Source organism: Somniosus microcephalus, chromosome 16 (assembly GCF_052327205.1).
Source record: "Somniosus microcephalus isolate GS21.2 chromosome 16, FLI_Smic_1.0, whole genome shotgun sequence".
Classification (NCBI taxonomy): domain Eukaryota; kingdom Metazoa; phylum Chordata; class Chondrichthyes; order Squaliformes; family Somniosidae; genus Somniosus; species Somniosus microcephalus.
In genome coordinates this window covers 92,478,268-92,495,459 of record NC_141002.1, presented here as the reverse complement: position 1 = coordinate 92,495,459, position 17,192 = coordinate 92,478,268, and the positions used below count along the sequence as shown (strand labels likewise).

The following is a 17,192-nucleotide window of genomic DNA, read 5'->3' as shown; positions in this document are numbered from 1 at the left end:
AGCAGAAACACCACAAGCCAGCTCCTGGAATCTAAATTTAAAAATCTAAAAGCAGCTGCCGAGCGTTCTCAGCTTGCGGCTTCTCCCCCCGGATGTATTTCGTCTTCAAGGCGAGGGTCGTCAATGTTGTGGAACAGAACACTTCGTGCCCTTCACAGCCACCATTGAGCACTCCGGGGTCGTATTTGACGCGAGGTAGATTATAGGGGAAAAGGCCCCCTTAGAATTCCCCCAAAATGTTCCTTAATTCACATCTCCGAACAGCCCCCTACTGTGCCAGTTTGAATGTTACCACTGCCCTTATCTTATGGTTTCTCTCTCAATTGACAATTTACTCTGAATTGTGGTCATTTTTATTTTTAGGGTCACTCCCTACAAGGAACTGGGACGCAACTCCCCAGTTTCATTGCGCAAATTGGCTGTCACGTTTCCTACATTACAACAGTGACTACACATCAAGAGTGCTTCATTGGTCGAAAAGCTCTGTGGGACGTCCCGAGGTCGTGAAAGGCACCATATAAACGCAAGTCTTTCTTTCTATTACAAGTGGCAAAAAAGGACAGATTTTCAAGTCAGCCACCAGAGCTGGATTGAAACCCCGGAGGTAAGTGAGGAGTCGTACAACAAGATTGCTAATTAATCCTTTCTCGTTACATAATACCCAGTCTAAGATGGCCTGATCTCTGGTTGGTTCCTCGACATATTGGTCCAGGAAACCATCCCATAAACACTCCAGGAATTCCTCCTCTACAGTATTGTTACTAACTTGGTTAGCCCAATCTATATGTAAATTAAAGTCACCCATGATGACTGCTGTGCCCTTATTGCACGCTTCTCTAATTTCCCTTTTAATGCCATCCCCAACCTCCGCAGGTCTATATACCACTCCCACTAACGTTTTCTGCCCCATGGTATTTCCCACTTTGGTGGCAAAAACAGGAAGGCAGATTATTATCTGAACGGCAATAGATTGGGAGAAGGGGAAGTGCAACGAGACCTGGGTGTCCTTGTGCACCAGTCGCTGAAGGTAAGCATGCAGGTGCAGCAGGCGGTTAAGGCGGCAAATGGTATGTTGGCCTTCGTAGCAAGAGGGTTTGAGTACAGGAACAAGGATGTCTTGCAGCAGTTGTACAGGGCCTTGGTGAGACCACATCTTGAGTATTGTGTGCAGTTTTGGTCGCCTTATCTGAGGAAGGATGTTCTTGCTATGGAAGGAGTTCAGCGAAGATTCACCAGGCTGATACCTGGGATGGCAGGAATGACGTATGAGGAGAGGTTGGGTCGATTGGGCTTATACGCGCTGGAGTTTAGAAGAATGAGAGGGGATCTCATTGAAACTTATAAAATTCTGACAGGACTGGACAGACTAGATGCAGGAAGGATGTTCCAGATGGTCAGGGAATCCAGAACCAGGGGTCACAGTCTAAGGATAAGTGGTAAGCCATTTAGGACTGAGATGAGGAGGAATTTCTTCACCCAGAGAGTGGTGAACCTGTGGAATTCTCTACCACAGAAGGCAGTAGAGGCCAATTCATTAAATATATTCAAGAAGGAGTTAGATATATTTCTTAAGGCTAAAGGGATCAAGGGATATGGGGAGAAAGCAAGGACAGGGTACTGAATTTGGATGATCAGCCATGATCGCACTGAATGGCGGAGCAGGCTCGAGGGGCCGAATGGCCTACTCCTGCTCCTATCTTCTATGTTTCTATGTCTAAATAAAGAAAGGAAAGACAGACTTGCATTTCTATAGCGCCTTTCACGATCTCAGGACGTCCCAAAGCTCTGTACAGCCAATGAAGTACTTTTTTTTTTTTTTTTTTTTAAAGTGTAGTCACTGTTATAATTTAGGAAATGCGGCAGCCAATTTGCACACAGCAAGCTCCCACAAACAGCAATGTGATAATGACCAGTTTTTAGTGATGTTGGTTGAGGGATAAATATTGGCCAGGACACCGGGGATAACTCCCCTGCTCTTCTTCGAAATAGTGCTGTGGGATCTTTTATGTCCACCTGAGAGGGCAGACGGGGCCTCGGTTTAACGTCTCATCCAGAAGACGGCACCTCTGACAGTGTGGCCCCTCAGCACTGCACTGGAGCGTCAGCCGAGATTTTTGTGCTCAAGTCTCTGGAGTGGGACTTGAACCCACGACCTTCTGACTCAGAGGCGAGGGTGCTGCCCACTGAGTCACGGGTGACATCGTCAATGGGTAAGAGAAGCTAGCCCGGTGTGCTAACTCACTGCACCACTGAGTTTCTCTGCAGTCAGATCAAATCCTAACTGCGAACGGCTGAAGAGAGTCAGGAGTCGGGAATCGGGAAGCGATGGCTTCGCGGTGATCCCTGGCGCTCTCTCTTAGCGGGCAACACGACCACATGGAAAGTGCAGGAGCTTGGGCTTTTGTTCGAGTTTGGAAGCAATCCATCCGAGATTCCGTGGCAGGAGTCAGCATTTGCTGGTCTTCAAATCAAGGGCAATGTCAAGTCTGATTAGCACCGTGCTGAAGAACTAGACAAGAGACGTTCCCAGGTGCTTGCTATACAGCTGAAGTGGCAGCTCAGCTGACAGAAGCAGGTTGGTTCTGAATGGTCATCAAACATCGCAGATATTTCACGATCGACTAAAAGTAGAAGCAAACACCATGGGCTGTTAAACGTTCCAACAAAGGTCATTTTGCAGCTTCCCTACTCAAAGGCTCTTAAACTGCCGACTGCAGGAAAGTTCGTCTGAATCAAATCATAGCAAAAGCGAGCTGTGTGTTCAGAATTATGAAGGCTTTTGATACAGCAAGTAAGGAGAAACCGTATCCACTGGCAGAAGGGTCGATAACCACAGATTGAAGATAACTGGGGGTGATGAGCAATGTTCCCTTTGAGTGGTGAGGCTGCGCGGCGGTCCAGAGCTCCCGAACAGCTGGCTCACTGGCTTTTAAATGCAAAAACCACACACGCGCGGATTTTCGAATGGACCGTGCGCCTCTTTAAAGGGGCCATTCGGCCCGATAAAAATTAGAGGGAGCATTGGAGATGAGGAGAATTTTTTTTTAACGCAGCGAGCAGTTACGATCTGGAATGCGTTGCCTGAAAGGGTGGTGGGAGCAGATTCAATAGTAACTTTGAAAAGGGAATTGGGTAAATACTTAAAAAAGGAAAAGAATTGCAGGGCTGTGGGGAAAGAGCAGGGGGGAGTGGGACTAATTGGAGAGCGGGACTAATTGGAGAGCTCTTTCAAAGAGCCGGCACAGGCACGATGGGCCAAATGGCCTCCTTATGTGCTGTATGATTTTATGTACATCAGTCCTTTGCCCACTTGTAACTTGGTCTGTGTCTAGGTCTTGAGCGAGCAATGCCAAACTGACCTGCCTGGGCTGTTGTCCCAGGGTTTATACGGCCAACTAGCTCCAGCCTCCTTGGAGACTGCTTCCGAGACCAGGGGCCTGCTAACCGCTTCCATAAGCTGGCACATGTCAAGGTGTGCGCGCAGTGGACAAGCCGGGACGGAATTGGACCCCGAGCCCATTCCACACCTCAACAACCCCACGTCACAATACAATCCTGTCAAACTGGCCGTGTGCAATCGAGGAGGCTGTAGATTGGCTGCAGGATGGGAGACCCACCCCATGGGAGGTGTGGACTGGCTGCAGGATGGGAGACCCACCCCATGGGACGTGTGGACGCTGGAGTCTTTACGTTTTTACGTGCTGCTGGCTGCTCGAGAACCATGTGTCTGGAGTTGGTGACCTAGGAGTAAAGTCATGGGAGGAGTCAGGGTAATGGTTACGGTACTGGACTAGCAAACCAATGGGCAGGGGTTCAAATCCCACCACGGTAAATTGTGAAACTCAATCTAGGAACTTAACATCCTTAAACATTCACTCCCTCCACCACCGGCGTACCGTGGCTGCAGGGTGCACCATCTACAAGATGCACTGCAGCAACTCGCCAAGGCTTCTTCGGCAGCACCTCCCAAACCTGCGACCTCTACCACCTAGAAGGACAAGGGCAGCAGGCGCATGGGAACACCACCACCTCCAAGTTCCCCTCCAAGCCACACACCATCCGGATTTAGAATTATATTGGCCATTCCTTCATCGTCGCTGGGTCAAAATCCTGGAACTCCCTCCCTAACAGCACTGGGAGCACCTTCACCACACGGACTGCAGCGGTTCAAGGCGGCAGCTCACCACCACCTCCTCAAGGGTAGCTAAGGATGGGCAATAAATGCCAGCGACACCCACATCTCATGAATGAATGAATTAAAAAAATTGTTTGCTAGCTAGCAGCAGTTTAAAAAAAAAAGCTTTTACAGGCATGACAGATGGTGAGTGTAACAGACTTGGGAAGAATGGGTGACTTTGGACCTATGGTTATCAAAGCTCTTCACCACTGGGGGTTTTCCTTGCGTCATGTCTGGGTCTGTTGTAGACTAATTGATAGAGATTGATTGCTGTGATTAATGAACATCTCCATTACTGTTGTGTCATGTGACTACCAGGATGGCAAGAGGCGAACCTTGGTCTTTTCTCGTCCTGCAACTCCGATGTTCCGAGCACCTTCAGCAAAAAAAACCTGGCAGTCCTGCAGTAACTAGGACTGTGTGTGTGCTGCATAAGTCATTGCAAGTTCAGTAGATGATGAGGGGAGAAGCTAGGGCCATTAATAGAGGAGTGCTTTACAATCTGGCACATTTCCCATCAGATGGAGTTAGACCAATTCATCATTGCCGTTGGTCAGAAGACTGACTTCAGCAGATGTCATTTCAATCAATATGGTTTTCTATTCCACCTGGAGCCCTTATAGCGCTATTCTGAGAGGAATCAATACAAAGATGGCTCACCCATCACAACCATTTCATATACAATCCTCGTGAATTTATCTATATGGGATTTAGTGGTGTTACAAATTCTCGATCAAATACCCCCAAACCGCACGGGTCTGTTTAAAAGAATTTTAATCTATCTTTGCAGTAACTGAAAACTGCGCCTTATATGTCTCTTACCGCCAACATTTTCCGGCCTGATAGCTTGAGGCTTCTAAACTGTCAATTGCAGAAAATGAGACTGAAAATCAGGTTCGAGAACAGCTTGCGTTTCTCCAGTCTCTTATTTTTTTTTGTTGCATTAATACAGTAACTGCATTCTCCCATTAATATTCAGGCTGCTGGTTCACATAGCGCTAACATCAGTGTTTAAATAAGGTGCGAGCTGATATTCTCCACATACTGCGACGTAACAATTATAAATCACTATGGTGACTGGAGCTGATGGTCATTTCAGATTTATCTTCCACAGTGAGTGAGCGACGGGTTTGCTTTTGTTTAAAAAAAACACCTTCCTTTGTCCGTCTTTTACACTATTCCCTGCAGGTGACTGAAGGAACGTTCGGGTGTTAGATAGAAGCCTCTGGTGCTTACAATGTCTTGTCACAATTTCATTCTGTTTCTCCCTCTAAGAAGAGACATGTAAAACGAATGACCGACTTAAGATTTGCACAGCACCTCATCACACATTGCTGAAGCTGCTCCGAGAGTTTCGCGGGCAACAGATTACTCTGAAGTGCGGTGTGTACCATCTACAAGATGCACTGCAGCAACTCGCCAAAGCTCCTTCAACAGCACCTTCCAAACCCGCGACCTCTACCACTTAGAAGGACAAGGGCAGCAGACGCATGGGAACATCACCACCTACAAGTTCCCCTCCAAGCCACACAGCATCCTGACTTGGACCTGTATCGCCGTTCCTTCACTGTCGCTGGGCCAAAATCCTGGAACTCCCTAACAGCATTGTGGGTATACCTACACCATATGGGCAGCACGGTGGCATAGTGGTTAGCACTGTTGCCTCACAGCACCAGGGACCCAGGTTCGAATCCGGCCTCGGGCGACTGTCTGTGTGGAGTTTGCACATTCTCCCCGTGTTTGCGTGGGTTTTCTCCGGGTGCTCCGGTTTCCTCCCACAGTCCAAAGATGTGCAGGTTAGGTTGATTGGCTATGATAAATTGACCCTTAGTGTTAGGGGGATTAAATACGTGGGGTTACAGGGATAGGGTGGGATATGTGTTGGTGTAGGGGTTACGGGGATCGGGTGGGATATGTGTCGGTGCAGGCTCGATGGGCCGAAATGGCCTCTATCTGCACTGTGGGGTTTCTGTGATTCTGTGATATGGACAGCAGCGGCTCACCACCATCTTCTCAAGGGCAATTAGGGATGGGCACTAAATGCAGGCCTAGCCAGTGATGCCCACATCCCATCAATGAATTTAAAAAAAACCTGGGTTACGCAGTGTCGGAAAGCCATTCCCATCAACGGCATTGGGATGGATGACCAGTTGTTTTTTTTCTAAAAGCTGGTGGGAAGATCCCCAAATAATAGGGAGAAAAGGATGTGGGAACTCATTGGGGTTCTGTTCACGTAGGTTTTTTTTTACCCCATTGATTTACGGCAGAGAAGGTGAAGGGGAGATTTAATAGAGGCGTTCAAAATGATGAGGGGTGTTGATAGAGCAAATAAGGAGAAACCGTTTCCACTGGTGGGTGGGTCGGTAACCAGAGGACACAGATTTAAGACAATTGGCAAAAGAACCAGAGGGGAGATGAGTTTTTTTTTTAAATGCAGTGAGTTAAGAAACCTAAGAATTCGGAGCAGGAGGAGGCCATAAGGCTCTTCGAGCCTGCTCCGCCATTCAATAAGATCATGGCTGATCTTCGACCTCAACTCCACTTTCCCTTAAGAGTCCAAAAATCAATAGTTATTCATTAGCAACTTTCAGAAGGGAATTGGATATATACTTGTAAAATAAATATTCACTGGGCTATGGGGAAAGAGCAGGGGGGGAGTGGGACTAATTGGAACGCTCTTTCAAAGAGCCGGCACAGGCACGATGGGCCGAATGGCTCTACGATTCCATGACGATATTTTATGTTCTTATTGGTTCTCCTTCCCCTACAAAATAGAAAGTGATTGCACTTCAAAAGTAATCCATTGGTTGTAAAGTGCTTGGGTGTCTTAAGGGTGCGTTAAGGGCAATATAAAAGCCGAATCCCACTATTTACCACTGCCTGTCATACTGCCGGATTCAAGGTCTGATTGCTTTGGCTCACTTTGCTCTCTCTCTCTCTCGTCACTACTGCACCCGATGCTGTGCTCATGAACGTTGCCTGCAGTAATGGCAGGAAACGCACATAAATTGGCTGTTTACATTCAGGCTGATGTAAATTTCCTGCGCTATAACTGCCTCAATCTGCAAACCAGGCCTTGCTGCTCACTCCAGACTCTCTGCCATTTACAAGCGGAGAATGCTTAGAGGCCGCTAGTTCTCGGCAAACAAAATTCTGCAGCCCCAGCAGCGAACGGGGCTTCGATTTCTCTCCCTGCCCGAGCCACACTGCTCTGCCGCCTCCACCATGCGCTGACATCAGACACAGACTCGCACGCTACTCGCGACCACTTCAAATCACATTGCCTTCAAAGCAGTTTCCCTTCAATATGCTCAGCTTCATTCACAAGAGTAGATTTTTTTTTTTTACAAATTTCCACTCTGGACGTGGAGCTTTGTCCGCTGGGAGTGGATATTGGGAATTCCAACACGGAGCTCAAGGCTTCCCCCTCGCTGCCCCAACAGGACTTCCTGCGCATTCATTTTAATTTTGGAAATCCTGCAAATCTGCCCTATTAAAATTAAACGAGGGCATTCCTCTACAAATCCTGAATCCATTTTACACTCAGGACTAGGGAAAAGGGGCTATTCAAATCTGACTCCCATGGGCGCATGGTGTTTAAAAACTTTGCTCAAAACCAGATCTACAAACCAGGAACTTACCATCTTCACTGGTGTGGGTCTCGGTGCCAGCGTCTAGATCGACTTCCTCCAGCGTACCATGCTCACTGTAGGGACTGTCACTGTCGGACAGGGTGGGAAAGAAAATAGGTTACTTCTGGAGACAGCCATGTAGAAGAAAGGAACTCCTGAATACAGTCTATTCCAACGTTGCCCGCAAATTTGTTTTGGGTGCCCCCCCCACTTTAACGGGCTGCACGGCCCAATCAAATTTCCGCGCATGCGCGGATTTTCCCGTTGTAAAGCCGCTGAGCGGCCCGTGTGGGACCTCCAGACCGCCACACGCGGCTTAACGGGAACATTAGTCTATTCCCAACTAATCAGTCATTGTGGTTTAACATCTAACCGAGTTGTTTAAGATGATTAAAGGAGTGGACAGGGTAGATAGAAACTATTACCACAACAACATCAACTTGCATTCACATAGCGCCTTTAACGTAAAACCTTCCGAGGCGCTTCACAGGAGCGATTATCAAACAAAATTCGACACCGAGCCACATAAAGAGATATTAGGACAGATGATATAAGGAGCGTCTTAAAGGAGGAGAGGCGGAAAGGTTTAGGGAGGGAATTCTGGTTGGGGGGGAGAATCCACAACAAGATGGGCATAACCTTAAAATTAGAGCCAGGCCGTTCAGGGGTGATGTCAGGAAGCACTTCTTCACACAAGGGGTAGTAGAAATCTGGAACTCTCCCAAAAAGTTGTTGAGGCTGGGGGGTCAATTGAAAATTTCAAAACTGAGATAGATTAGAGTTTTGTTAGACAAGAGTATTAAAGGTTACGGAAACAAGGCATGTGGATGGAGTCAAGATACAGATCAGCCATGATAGAATTGAATGGCGGAACTAGCTCGAGGGGCTGAATGGTCTGCTCCAGTTCCTAATAATTTAAATTAAGCAACTTAAGGAACACAGTTTTTATTTGTCAGATAATTTTTTTGATATGACTTTGAATTAAGAGTAGACTGTACTTTATCTGAGGGGTTACTACAGAGTGACACTTGCTGAGCTCGTTGTAGAAATAAGACTGCGCTTACAAGGGCGATCACTAGGATTTAGCGCTACTGACACAGAACTGTGCACAGCGGGAATGCCCATAGGGAACTTGGATGTGGGGTTAATTCAGAGGACACAGGGCAAGGGAGCAGCGAGATGCAGATTAACATTTCTGAGGGTGAAGAGTTGCTCAGCGGAACCAGGGGTCACAGTCTAAGGATAAGGGGTAAGCCATTTAGGACTGAGATGAGGAGGAATTTCTTCACCGAGAGTGGTGAACCTGTGGAATTCTCTACCACAGAAGGCAGTTGAGGCCAATTAATTAAATATATTCAAGAAGGATTTAGATATATTTCTTAAGGCTAAAGGGATCAAGGGATATGGGGAGAAGGCAGGGACAGGGTACTGAGTTTGGATGATCAGCCACGATCTCATTAAATGGTGGAGCAGGCTCGAGGGGCCGAATGGCCTACTCCTGCTCCTATCTTCTACGTTTCTTTGAAACCGCTGAGGGAGGGAAAGGGGGAAGATGGCTTGGGGAGAAACTCGGGGGGTGGGGGGGAAAGAGGGTCGTGGTAGACAACAAACATTTTAAAACGAGAGGTGAGAGGGACGGAACATGGCGAGGTGCAAGTGCCAGAGAGGTAGGGTTATTAGGGATCAAGGTACGACTTGGTGATAAGGACCACACCTCCAACGTGGCAGGAGGAAAGTATAATCAGGCAGAGAGGCTTCAGTCAGGGGCAAAGCGTCACCACTTGTGGGCCAAGCTTCAGTCAAAGGCAGGTTGTCAATGCAATCTTCCACAATTAGGTCAAGGATGATGAGGGTCATCTATGAGGCCTGTGCTTACATAGGGCAGCACGGTGGCATAGTGGTTAGCACTGTTGCCTCACAGCGCCAGGGACCCGGGTTCAAATCCGGCCTCGGGTGACTGTCTGTGTGGAGTTTGCACATTCTCCCCGTGTTTGCGTGGGTTTCCCCCGGGTGCTCCGGTTTCCTCCCACAGTCCAAAGATGTGCGGGTTAGGTTGATTGGCCATGACAAAAATTGGCCCTTAGTGTTAGGGGGGGGATTAAATACGTGGGGTTACGGGGATAGGGCTTGTGTGGGATGGCTGTCGGTGTAGGGACTGGATGCTAGGGTTTGGATGATCAGCCATGATCTTGTTGAATGGCGGAGCAGGCTCGAATGGCCTACTCCTGCTCCTAGTTTCTATGTTTCTATGTCTTAACAGCACAGAAACAGGCCATCTGGCTCATGCTGGTGTTTATGCTCCACACGAACCTCTGCCCACCCATTTTCATCTAACCCCATCAACATATCCTTCTGTTCCTTTCTCTTATGTTTATCTAGCTTCCCCTTAAATGCATCTATGCTGGTCGCCTCAACTACTCCTTGTGGGAGCGAGTTCCACATTCTAACCACTCTTTGGGTAAAGAAGTTTCTCCTGAATTCTTTATTGGATTTATTAGTGACTATCTTATATTGATGGTCCCTAGTAATGGTCTCCCCCACAAGTGGAAACATCTTCTCTATATCTACCCTATCAACCCCTTCATAACCTTAAAGACCTCTAGCAGGTCACCCCCTCAGTGCTTCTGGTATCATTCTAGTAAATCTTTCTTGCACCTTCTCCAGTGCCTCTACATCCTTTTTATAATATGGCGACCAGAACTGTTCACAGTGCTCCAAGCGTGGTCTAACCAAGGTTCTGTAGAAGTTTAACATAATTTCTCTGCTTTTCAATTCTGTCCCTCTAGACATGACCCCGTGCTTGGTTTGCTTTTTTATGACCTTATTAACCTGCGTCACTACTTTTAGTGAATTGTGTATCTGTACCCCCAGATCCCTCTGCCATTTGGATATTTATTTTCCAAGGAGTATGGACCTCCTTATTCTTCCTACCAAAATGTACCACCCACACTCATCCATATTTGCATCCGTGTCGCACATAATCGGCATTTCCCCATAATACAAGGTAAGCTATCATTTGTCAGGGCTCCGAGCACACAGTGCATGAAGTGCTGGGAAAGTGCCGAGCACACCGAGACTGTGGGGACCGGCAGCTGTTGAAGGGCTGCTGACTCCTCCCAGTCCCATACCACGCCCTTTATCAATTCAATAGTCCCCTGTGTTTCAATCTCTCCATGGCCTCCTCCCCTCCCCACCTCTGTAATCTCCTCCAGCCCTACAATCCTCTCTTTCCCCGATTCAGGCCTCGTGTATCCCCCTATACTCCCTTCACCCCGCCATTACCAGCTGTGCCCTCAGCTGCCTCGGTCCTACTCCCTGCAAATACCACCCTAAACCTCACCGCCTCTTCGCCTCCCTTAAGGCCAGTTCTTTGACCAGACCTTTTGGTTGCCCCGCCCAACCTCTCCTCCTTTGGCTTGGCACCGGTTTTCTTTTTTTTTTTTAAATTATTCGTTTATGGGATGTGGGCGTCGCTGGCAAGGCCAGCATTTATTGCCCATCCCTACTTGCCCTTGAGAAGGTGGTGGTGAGCCGCCACCTTGAACCGCTGCAGTTTGGTACAACTGAGTGGCTTGCTGGACCATTTCAGAGGGCAGTTAAGAGTCAACCACATTGCTGTGAGTCTGGAGTCACATATAGGCCAGACCGGGTAAGGGCAGCAGATTTCCTTCTGCCAAAGTGAACCAGATGGGTTTTTACGACAATCCGATAGTTTCATGGTCACCATTACAGATACTAGCTTTTTATTCCAGATTTATTTAATTAACTGAATTTAAATTCCCCGGCTGCCGTGGTGGGATTTGAACTCATGTCTCCGGATCATTAGCCCAGATTTCTGGATTACTAGTCCAGTATCATAACCACTATACTACCGTTCCCGAGGTGGCACAAGAGTCTGACTTGGACTGCTCAATACTTGATTACGGGCGGCAGGGGTAGAGCGACTCGGAAAGCATTAGGGTGTGAAGGGAAATCTATTTTAAACATCCCTGACAACAAGAACAACTTTAATACAAAAGAGAACTTTTAATGATGGCTTTACCATTTTAAAATGCAGGTTGAGAACAAAGAATAGGGAGGAACATTTTTAAACAGACGTTACTCAGATAAAAGGAGCAGTTGTGGCCGGGGATAGGTCTGGGGCTGCTGTGCAACCAATGGGACCCACCAGCACTGTCTGGAGATAAAACCCTCATTAATCTGCAACAAGTGACACGCATGATGAAGTAACCCCGCTAAACTTTGATCCAATCACGAACAACAAAGAGAAAAGCCATGCTCGAATGAACCAGTCTTTAAGATGTACACGTGAGAGTCACGAGAGAAGTTTTGAATACAAAGAATACAAGAACTGACAACACCTGGGGCAGGATTTTCATTGGGCCGTGGAGGCAGGATTGGAGGCGTGTGGGGGGTTAAAATCCCGAAATCAGGGGGCACGAACCCATCCCGCCTCCATGCCAGTTTCATAGGAGGTGGATACCCACCCCGCACTGGGACCCGCCTCCCCGAGGCAGGAAGGGGATTAGTGCCAATTAACTGCCTGTTAACAGGCAGTTTTTAAGCCTAATCCCTATGTTTAATGTTGAAGTGTGGGATTCCCGACGGCTCCAGAAATAGGAGCAGGAGTAGGCCAATCGGCCCCTCGAGCCTGCTCCACCATTCAATAAGATCATGGCTGATCTGATCCTAACCTCAAATCTTCTATCACTTTCCATCCCACCCGAACCCATGTGATCTCCTGGGAGAGGCGAAAAACCAGATAAAAAACCCAATGGCCAATTTGGGAGAAAAAATCTGGGAAATTCCTCTCCGACCCATCTAGGCGATCGAAACTCTTCCAGGAGATCACTCTGTCCCTATATTTTCTACAGTACTTACCTTCTGTAAAAGCTGTTAATGGTTAAATAAAAGATCTCTGGGAGATAGTGTATCTGTGTGGTTCTATGTTAAGGTGGATTCAGGTCTACGAACCCTAGTCCAACACCTAATATGGGAGACAACAGAAAACGCTGGGAAAAACTCAGCAGGCCAGGCAACATCCGTGGAGAGAGAAACAGAGTCAACGTCTCAGGTCGAAACCCTTCATCAGAACTGAGAAAAAAAAGCAGGAAATGAAACAGATTAAAAGGCAGTTTGGGGGCTGGGAAATGGGGGAGGGGATGAAAGCACAAAAGGGAAGGTCTGGGAGAGGTGAAGAGACATTAAGAGATATTCAAGGCGAGACGAGATGGTAATAGGACAGGTAACGAGACAAAGGATGGCTCTAGATGAAGTGTGAAATGCGCTGGCAGAGTGAGAGACAGCTGCCATGTGGGAGAGAGAAAAAAGGAAAAGGCACAAACCAAAAGTGTGGATAAAAAATATATTAAAATGTAACAGGGGCCGAGGTTATGATCTGAAATTGTTGAACTCGATATTGAGTCCGGAAGGCTGTAAAGTGGGCGATTTGAAAGTCGTAAATAATTCCTACGGGGGAGGGGGAATCTGAGCTTACCAATAGTCGTCACCGGCCATGCACTTTTCATACACGGGTCCATCCAGGTCCTTCAAATCTGGGAAAATCAGCTCGTTGTGGATGATAATGGTTTTAATTAACTCATTCACGTGGGCCTGGCACGAGACTTGATCTTGCGTATCGGGAACAGGCATCAGCGTTGGGCCGAAGCAGATGGCCAGGTTGTAAGGATCCATCATGTTTTCGTCGTTGTACTGAGACAAGCTGCCAAGAGACGAAAGGCAAATCAGCGAACGGTTAAGAGGTCGGAGCGAGCGAGCGACACGGACTTGGGAGAACGGCTCGCCTTATTACAGCAAAAACCCCCGAGCCAGACGCACAGCTGCCGATGTAATAGGTTGCTGGTCCCGCAGAGATCATAGGCTGGAGTGACGTGCCAGGAATGTTAGAGCTGCGTTTGTTTCTACCCACACGGTATGGAGGGGCCCGCGATTCAGAAAACCTATACTGCACGGTTCAACGGTTCTTGTTTAACCCCTCCTGCCCAACCGTTGGCCGAAACATAATAAAAAAGAACGTTGGTATTTCCTAAGAAATATCAGAAGGGCCGTTAGCAGAAAAAAAAACCTCCTCTCAGAATAATGCGACACAAGACCATTGCGAATCAAACTGCTGCTTTGAGGCTCTCCCAGCTGGCTTCAACATGCGGCGGAGTCAGACTGAGAGGGCCGCGACACGAGGCTCTGTGACAGTGCCCGGAGGCAGAGCGCTCGCGACTCGAGGCTACACGACAGAGCGCCCGCGACGCGAGGCCCTGAGGCAGAGCGCCCGCGACGCGAGGCCCTGAGGCAGAGCGCCCTCGACGCGAGGCTACGCGACAGAGTGCCCTGAGGCAGGGCGCCCGGAAATCTGCACCCATGCAGTTCAGTGGACAGGGCAAGGGAACTCTGTTCCTTAACCTGGTTGGTTTGACTTTTCAGAAAAAAAGACTTGCATTTATATATCGCCTTTCACGACCACCAGACGTCCCAAAGCGCTTTACAGCCAATGTTTGAAGCGGAGTCACTGTTGTTCGGAAACGTGCCAGCCAATTTGCAAACAGCAAGCTCCCACAAACAGCAGTGTGATAACGACCAGATAATCTGCTTCAGTGATGTGGAGTGTGGGATAAATAGTAGCCAGGACATCGGGGATAATTCCCCTGCTCTTCTTCGAAATAGTGCCATGGGATCTTTTACATCCACCTGAGAGAGCAGACGGGGCCTCGGTTCAACGTCTCATCCCAAAGATAGCACCTCCAACAGTGCAGCATTCCACTGGAGTGTCAGCCTAGATTTTTGTGCTCAAGTCTCTGGAGCGGGACTTGAACCCACTGAATCAGAGGCGAGAGTGCTACCCACTGAGCCACAGCTGACACCAGCCACCAGACCTCTCTCTTGATGGTTGGTCCATATTTTGCACCTAGATACAACCAAAGGAGTTGTTCTGTATGCTTAAGACTGCCCATGATTTCAAAGTTTATTTGGTTAAGAATAAGACTGGATGCTCTCTCACACGTACAGAGGTAAAGCCATATCTACACATCAGTTAACTATGGCACCATCTACGCGAGATAAACATGAAATGAAAGGAAACACTAGCAAACCATTTGGGAGCAGCAGACATCAGCTGCTCATTATGGTCCTGCATCACTGTGTTCTCATTACACGTCCAGTTCACTGAAATGTTGTGAACCTCTCAAAATAAATAGAATAAAACACTGACCATTTAAAAAAATCTTCACTGCTCAATAGAGGTGTACTGTCGACTGAATATTTGTCTTTGCACAGAGACTCCCTCAAACAGTTAAGTGAATGGAGAGGGGTTCTTGGGGAAATCAAAGGGTTAAAATCTTCAAGTGCCAACAGTAGCTCTGTAGATACGACGTTATGGCACTAGACCCCTTACTGGGCAAACCTGATTTCATTCAATCTTGACTGGCCACATAGTCCTTTTCATTCATTCACGGGATGTGGGCGTCGCTGGCAAGGCCAGCATTTATTGCCCATCCCTAATTGCCCTCGAGGTGGTGGTGGTGAGCATGTGCAGGAGAAAGGAATAGAAGGATATGCTGATGGGGTTAGATGAAGAGGGGTGCGGAGGAGGCTCGTGTGGAGTTAAGGGGGCGAGATGGGGGATGGGGCAGTTTCCCCAATCTCGGTTGGGTCACCTGTGAAGCTTTCCTGTCCCGCTCATGAAGAACTCCTGTTGGACTGATTAAGAACATAAGACGTAGGAGCAGGAGTCGGCCATTCGGCCCCTCGAGTCTGCTCCGCCATTCAATGAGATCATGGCTGATCTGATCTTGGCCTCAACTCCACTTCCCTGCCCGCTCCCCATAACCCTCGACACCCTTACCGTTCAAACATCTGTCTATCTCCATCTTAAATATATTCAATGACCCAGCCTCCACAGCTCTCTGGGGAAGAGAATTCCAAAGGTTCACGACCCTCTGAGAACAAATTCCTCCTCATTTCCGTTTTAAATGGGCGACCTCTTATTCTGAAACTATGCCCCCTAGTTCTAGATTCCCCCACGAGGGGAAACATCCTCCCTGCATCCATCCTATCAAGCGTAGGAGCAGGCTAGGCTGAACTATTCATATTACAAAGTATTTACAGCACAGAAAGAGGCCATTCGGCTCAACTGGTGTTTCTGCTCCACACCAGCCTCCTCTCACCCTACTTCGCTAACCCCATTCAACATATCCTTCTGTTCCTTTCTCCCTCCTGCGCTTCTCTAGCTTCCCCTTACATGTATCTATGCTATTCGCCGCAACCACTCCTTGTGGCAGCAAGCGCCACATTCTAACCACTCTCAAAAGAATCACACGCGATAGAAGGAGGCCATCCGGCCCGTCGTGCCTGTGCCGGCTCTTTGAAGGAGCTACCCAGTCAGTCCCGAGCTACACGTTGGCGAGAAGAAAGGGATAGCGGGGAGTGGAGCAATGTCGGCCGCGAAGAGCGCATCATTTTATAGGCTAGTTCAGTCGGATTAATTTGCAGACAATCGCAAAAACATTTGATTAAACGTCAACCGTAAGTCGGAAGCTGATCAGGCAAGCGCTCGTTTTTCTACCTCGCCTTCCTGGCAGGAGCGTCACACCCCGCTGCTGCGCTCGGCGACGCAGATCGGAAATCTGGGGCAAGAGCTGCACACGACTGTTCCGCCATTCATTTAAAATGGAAGAGCGCGTTTAATGTACCCCCAAATTTCTCGTCCACTCTGCAGGGGGGCAGGGGAAATGAGGCTCCCAAGCCAGGGCCGTGAGGTCAGGAAACTCGCCCAGCAAACCCAGCTTTCCAACCACTTCTCAAGGCCCGGCCAGTTTAATCAGTGCACGATCACTTGTTCTCATTTACCAGAAAGCCTATTTAGGGAAACTGCTATCGCTCCAATAGTCCTTTCCCCTGCTGTTCTCTTGCTACCGGTGGCACCCATTAATAGCTGCATTAGCAGATAGAGTACCAGGATACCGGCAGCCACTTGGAAAATTAACCGTGCATTAATTTTGTCGCAAACATAAGTGAGACATTTTTGAACGAGCAGAAGACGGACGGGAGCAATACTCACTGGTTTAAAAAGGAAAAGAGGTATCGCATCACGATTATCACAGAGCGCGGCAGAGTCAGGAGTATCTTGCGGAGGTGGAGAGCTCTCTCGTACAGGCTCTCTATTCCTGGAAGGCAAGAAATAGGCACATCGTCACTCTGAGCAGATACTGCGCTAATCCATCCAAGCAAGGGATGGCTTGGTTGACGAGCATAATATTTTCCTACTTTTTGAACGCAATGTCGACATAAAGAAAGAACTTGCATTTCTACAAAGCCCTTCACAATCTCCGGACAGCCCAACACGCTTTGCAGCCAATGAAGTACTTTTGAAG

At 48.1% G+C, this 17,192-nt stretch overlaps 1 protein-coding gene across 6 annotated transcripts in view; it reads right to left on the bottom strand.

Moving 5' to 3' along the window:
• Positions 1 to 17,192, bottom strand: part of srgap1a (SLIT-ROBO Rho GTPase activating protein 1a) — a 290,700-nt gene that overhangs the window by 19,638 nt on the left and 253,870 nt on the right. For all 6 annotated transcript variants that reach the window (XM_086009434.1, XM_086009429.1, XM_086009435.1 and 3 more), the window contains exons 16-18: positions 16,880 to 16,985; positions 13,307 to 13,531; positions 7,819 to 7,898 (exon numbers count right to left, since the gene is read on the bottom strand). In XM_086009434.1, coding sequence (XP_085865560.1) covers positions 7,819 to 7,898; positions 13,307 to 13,531; positions 16,880 to 16,985 — 411 coding nt within the window. The remainder of the gene's footprint in view (positions 1 to 7,818; positions 7,899 to 13,306; positions 13,532 to 16,879; positions 16,986 to 17,192) is intronic.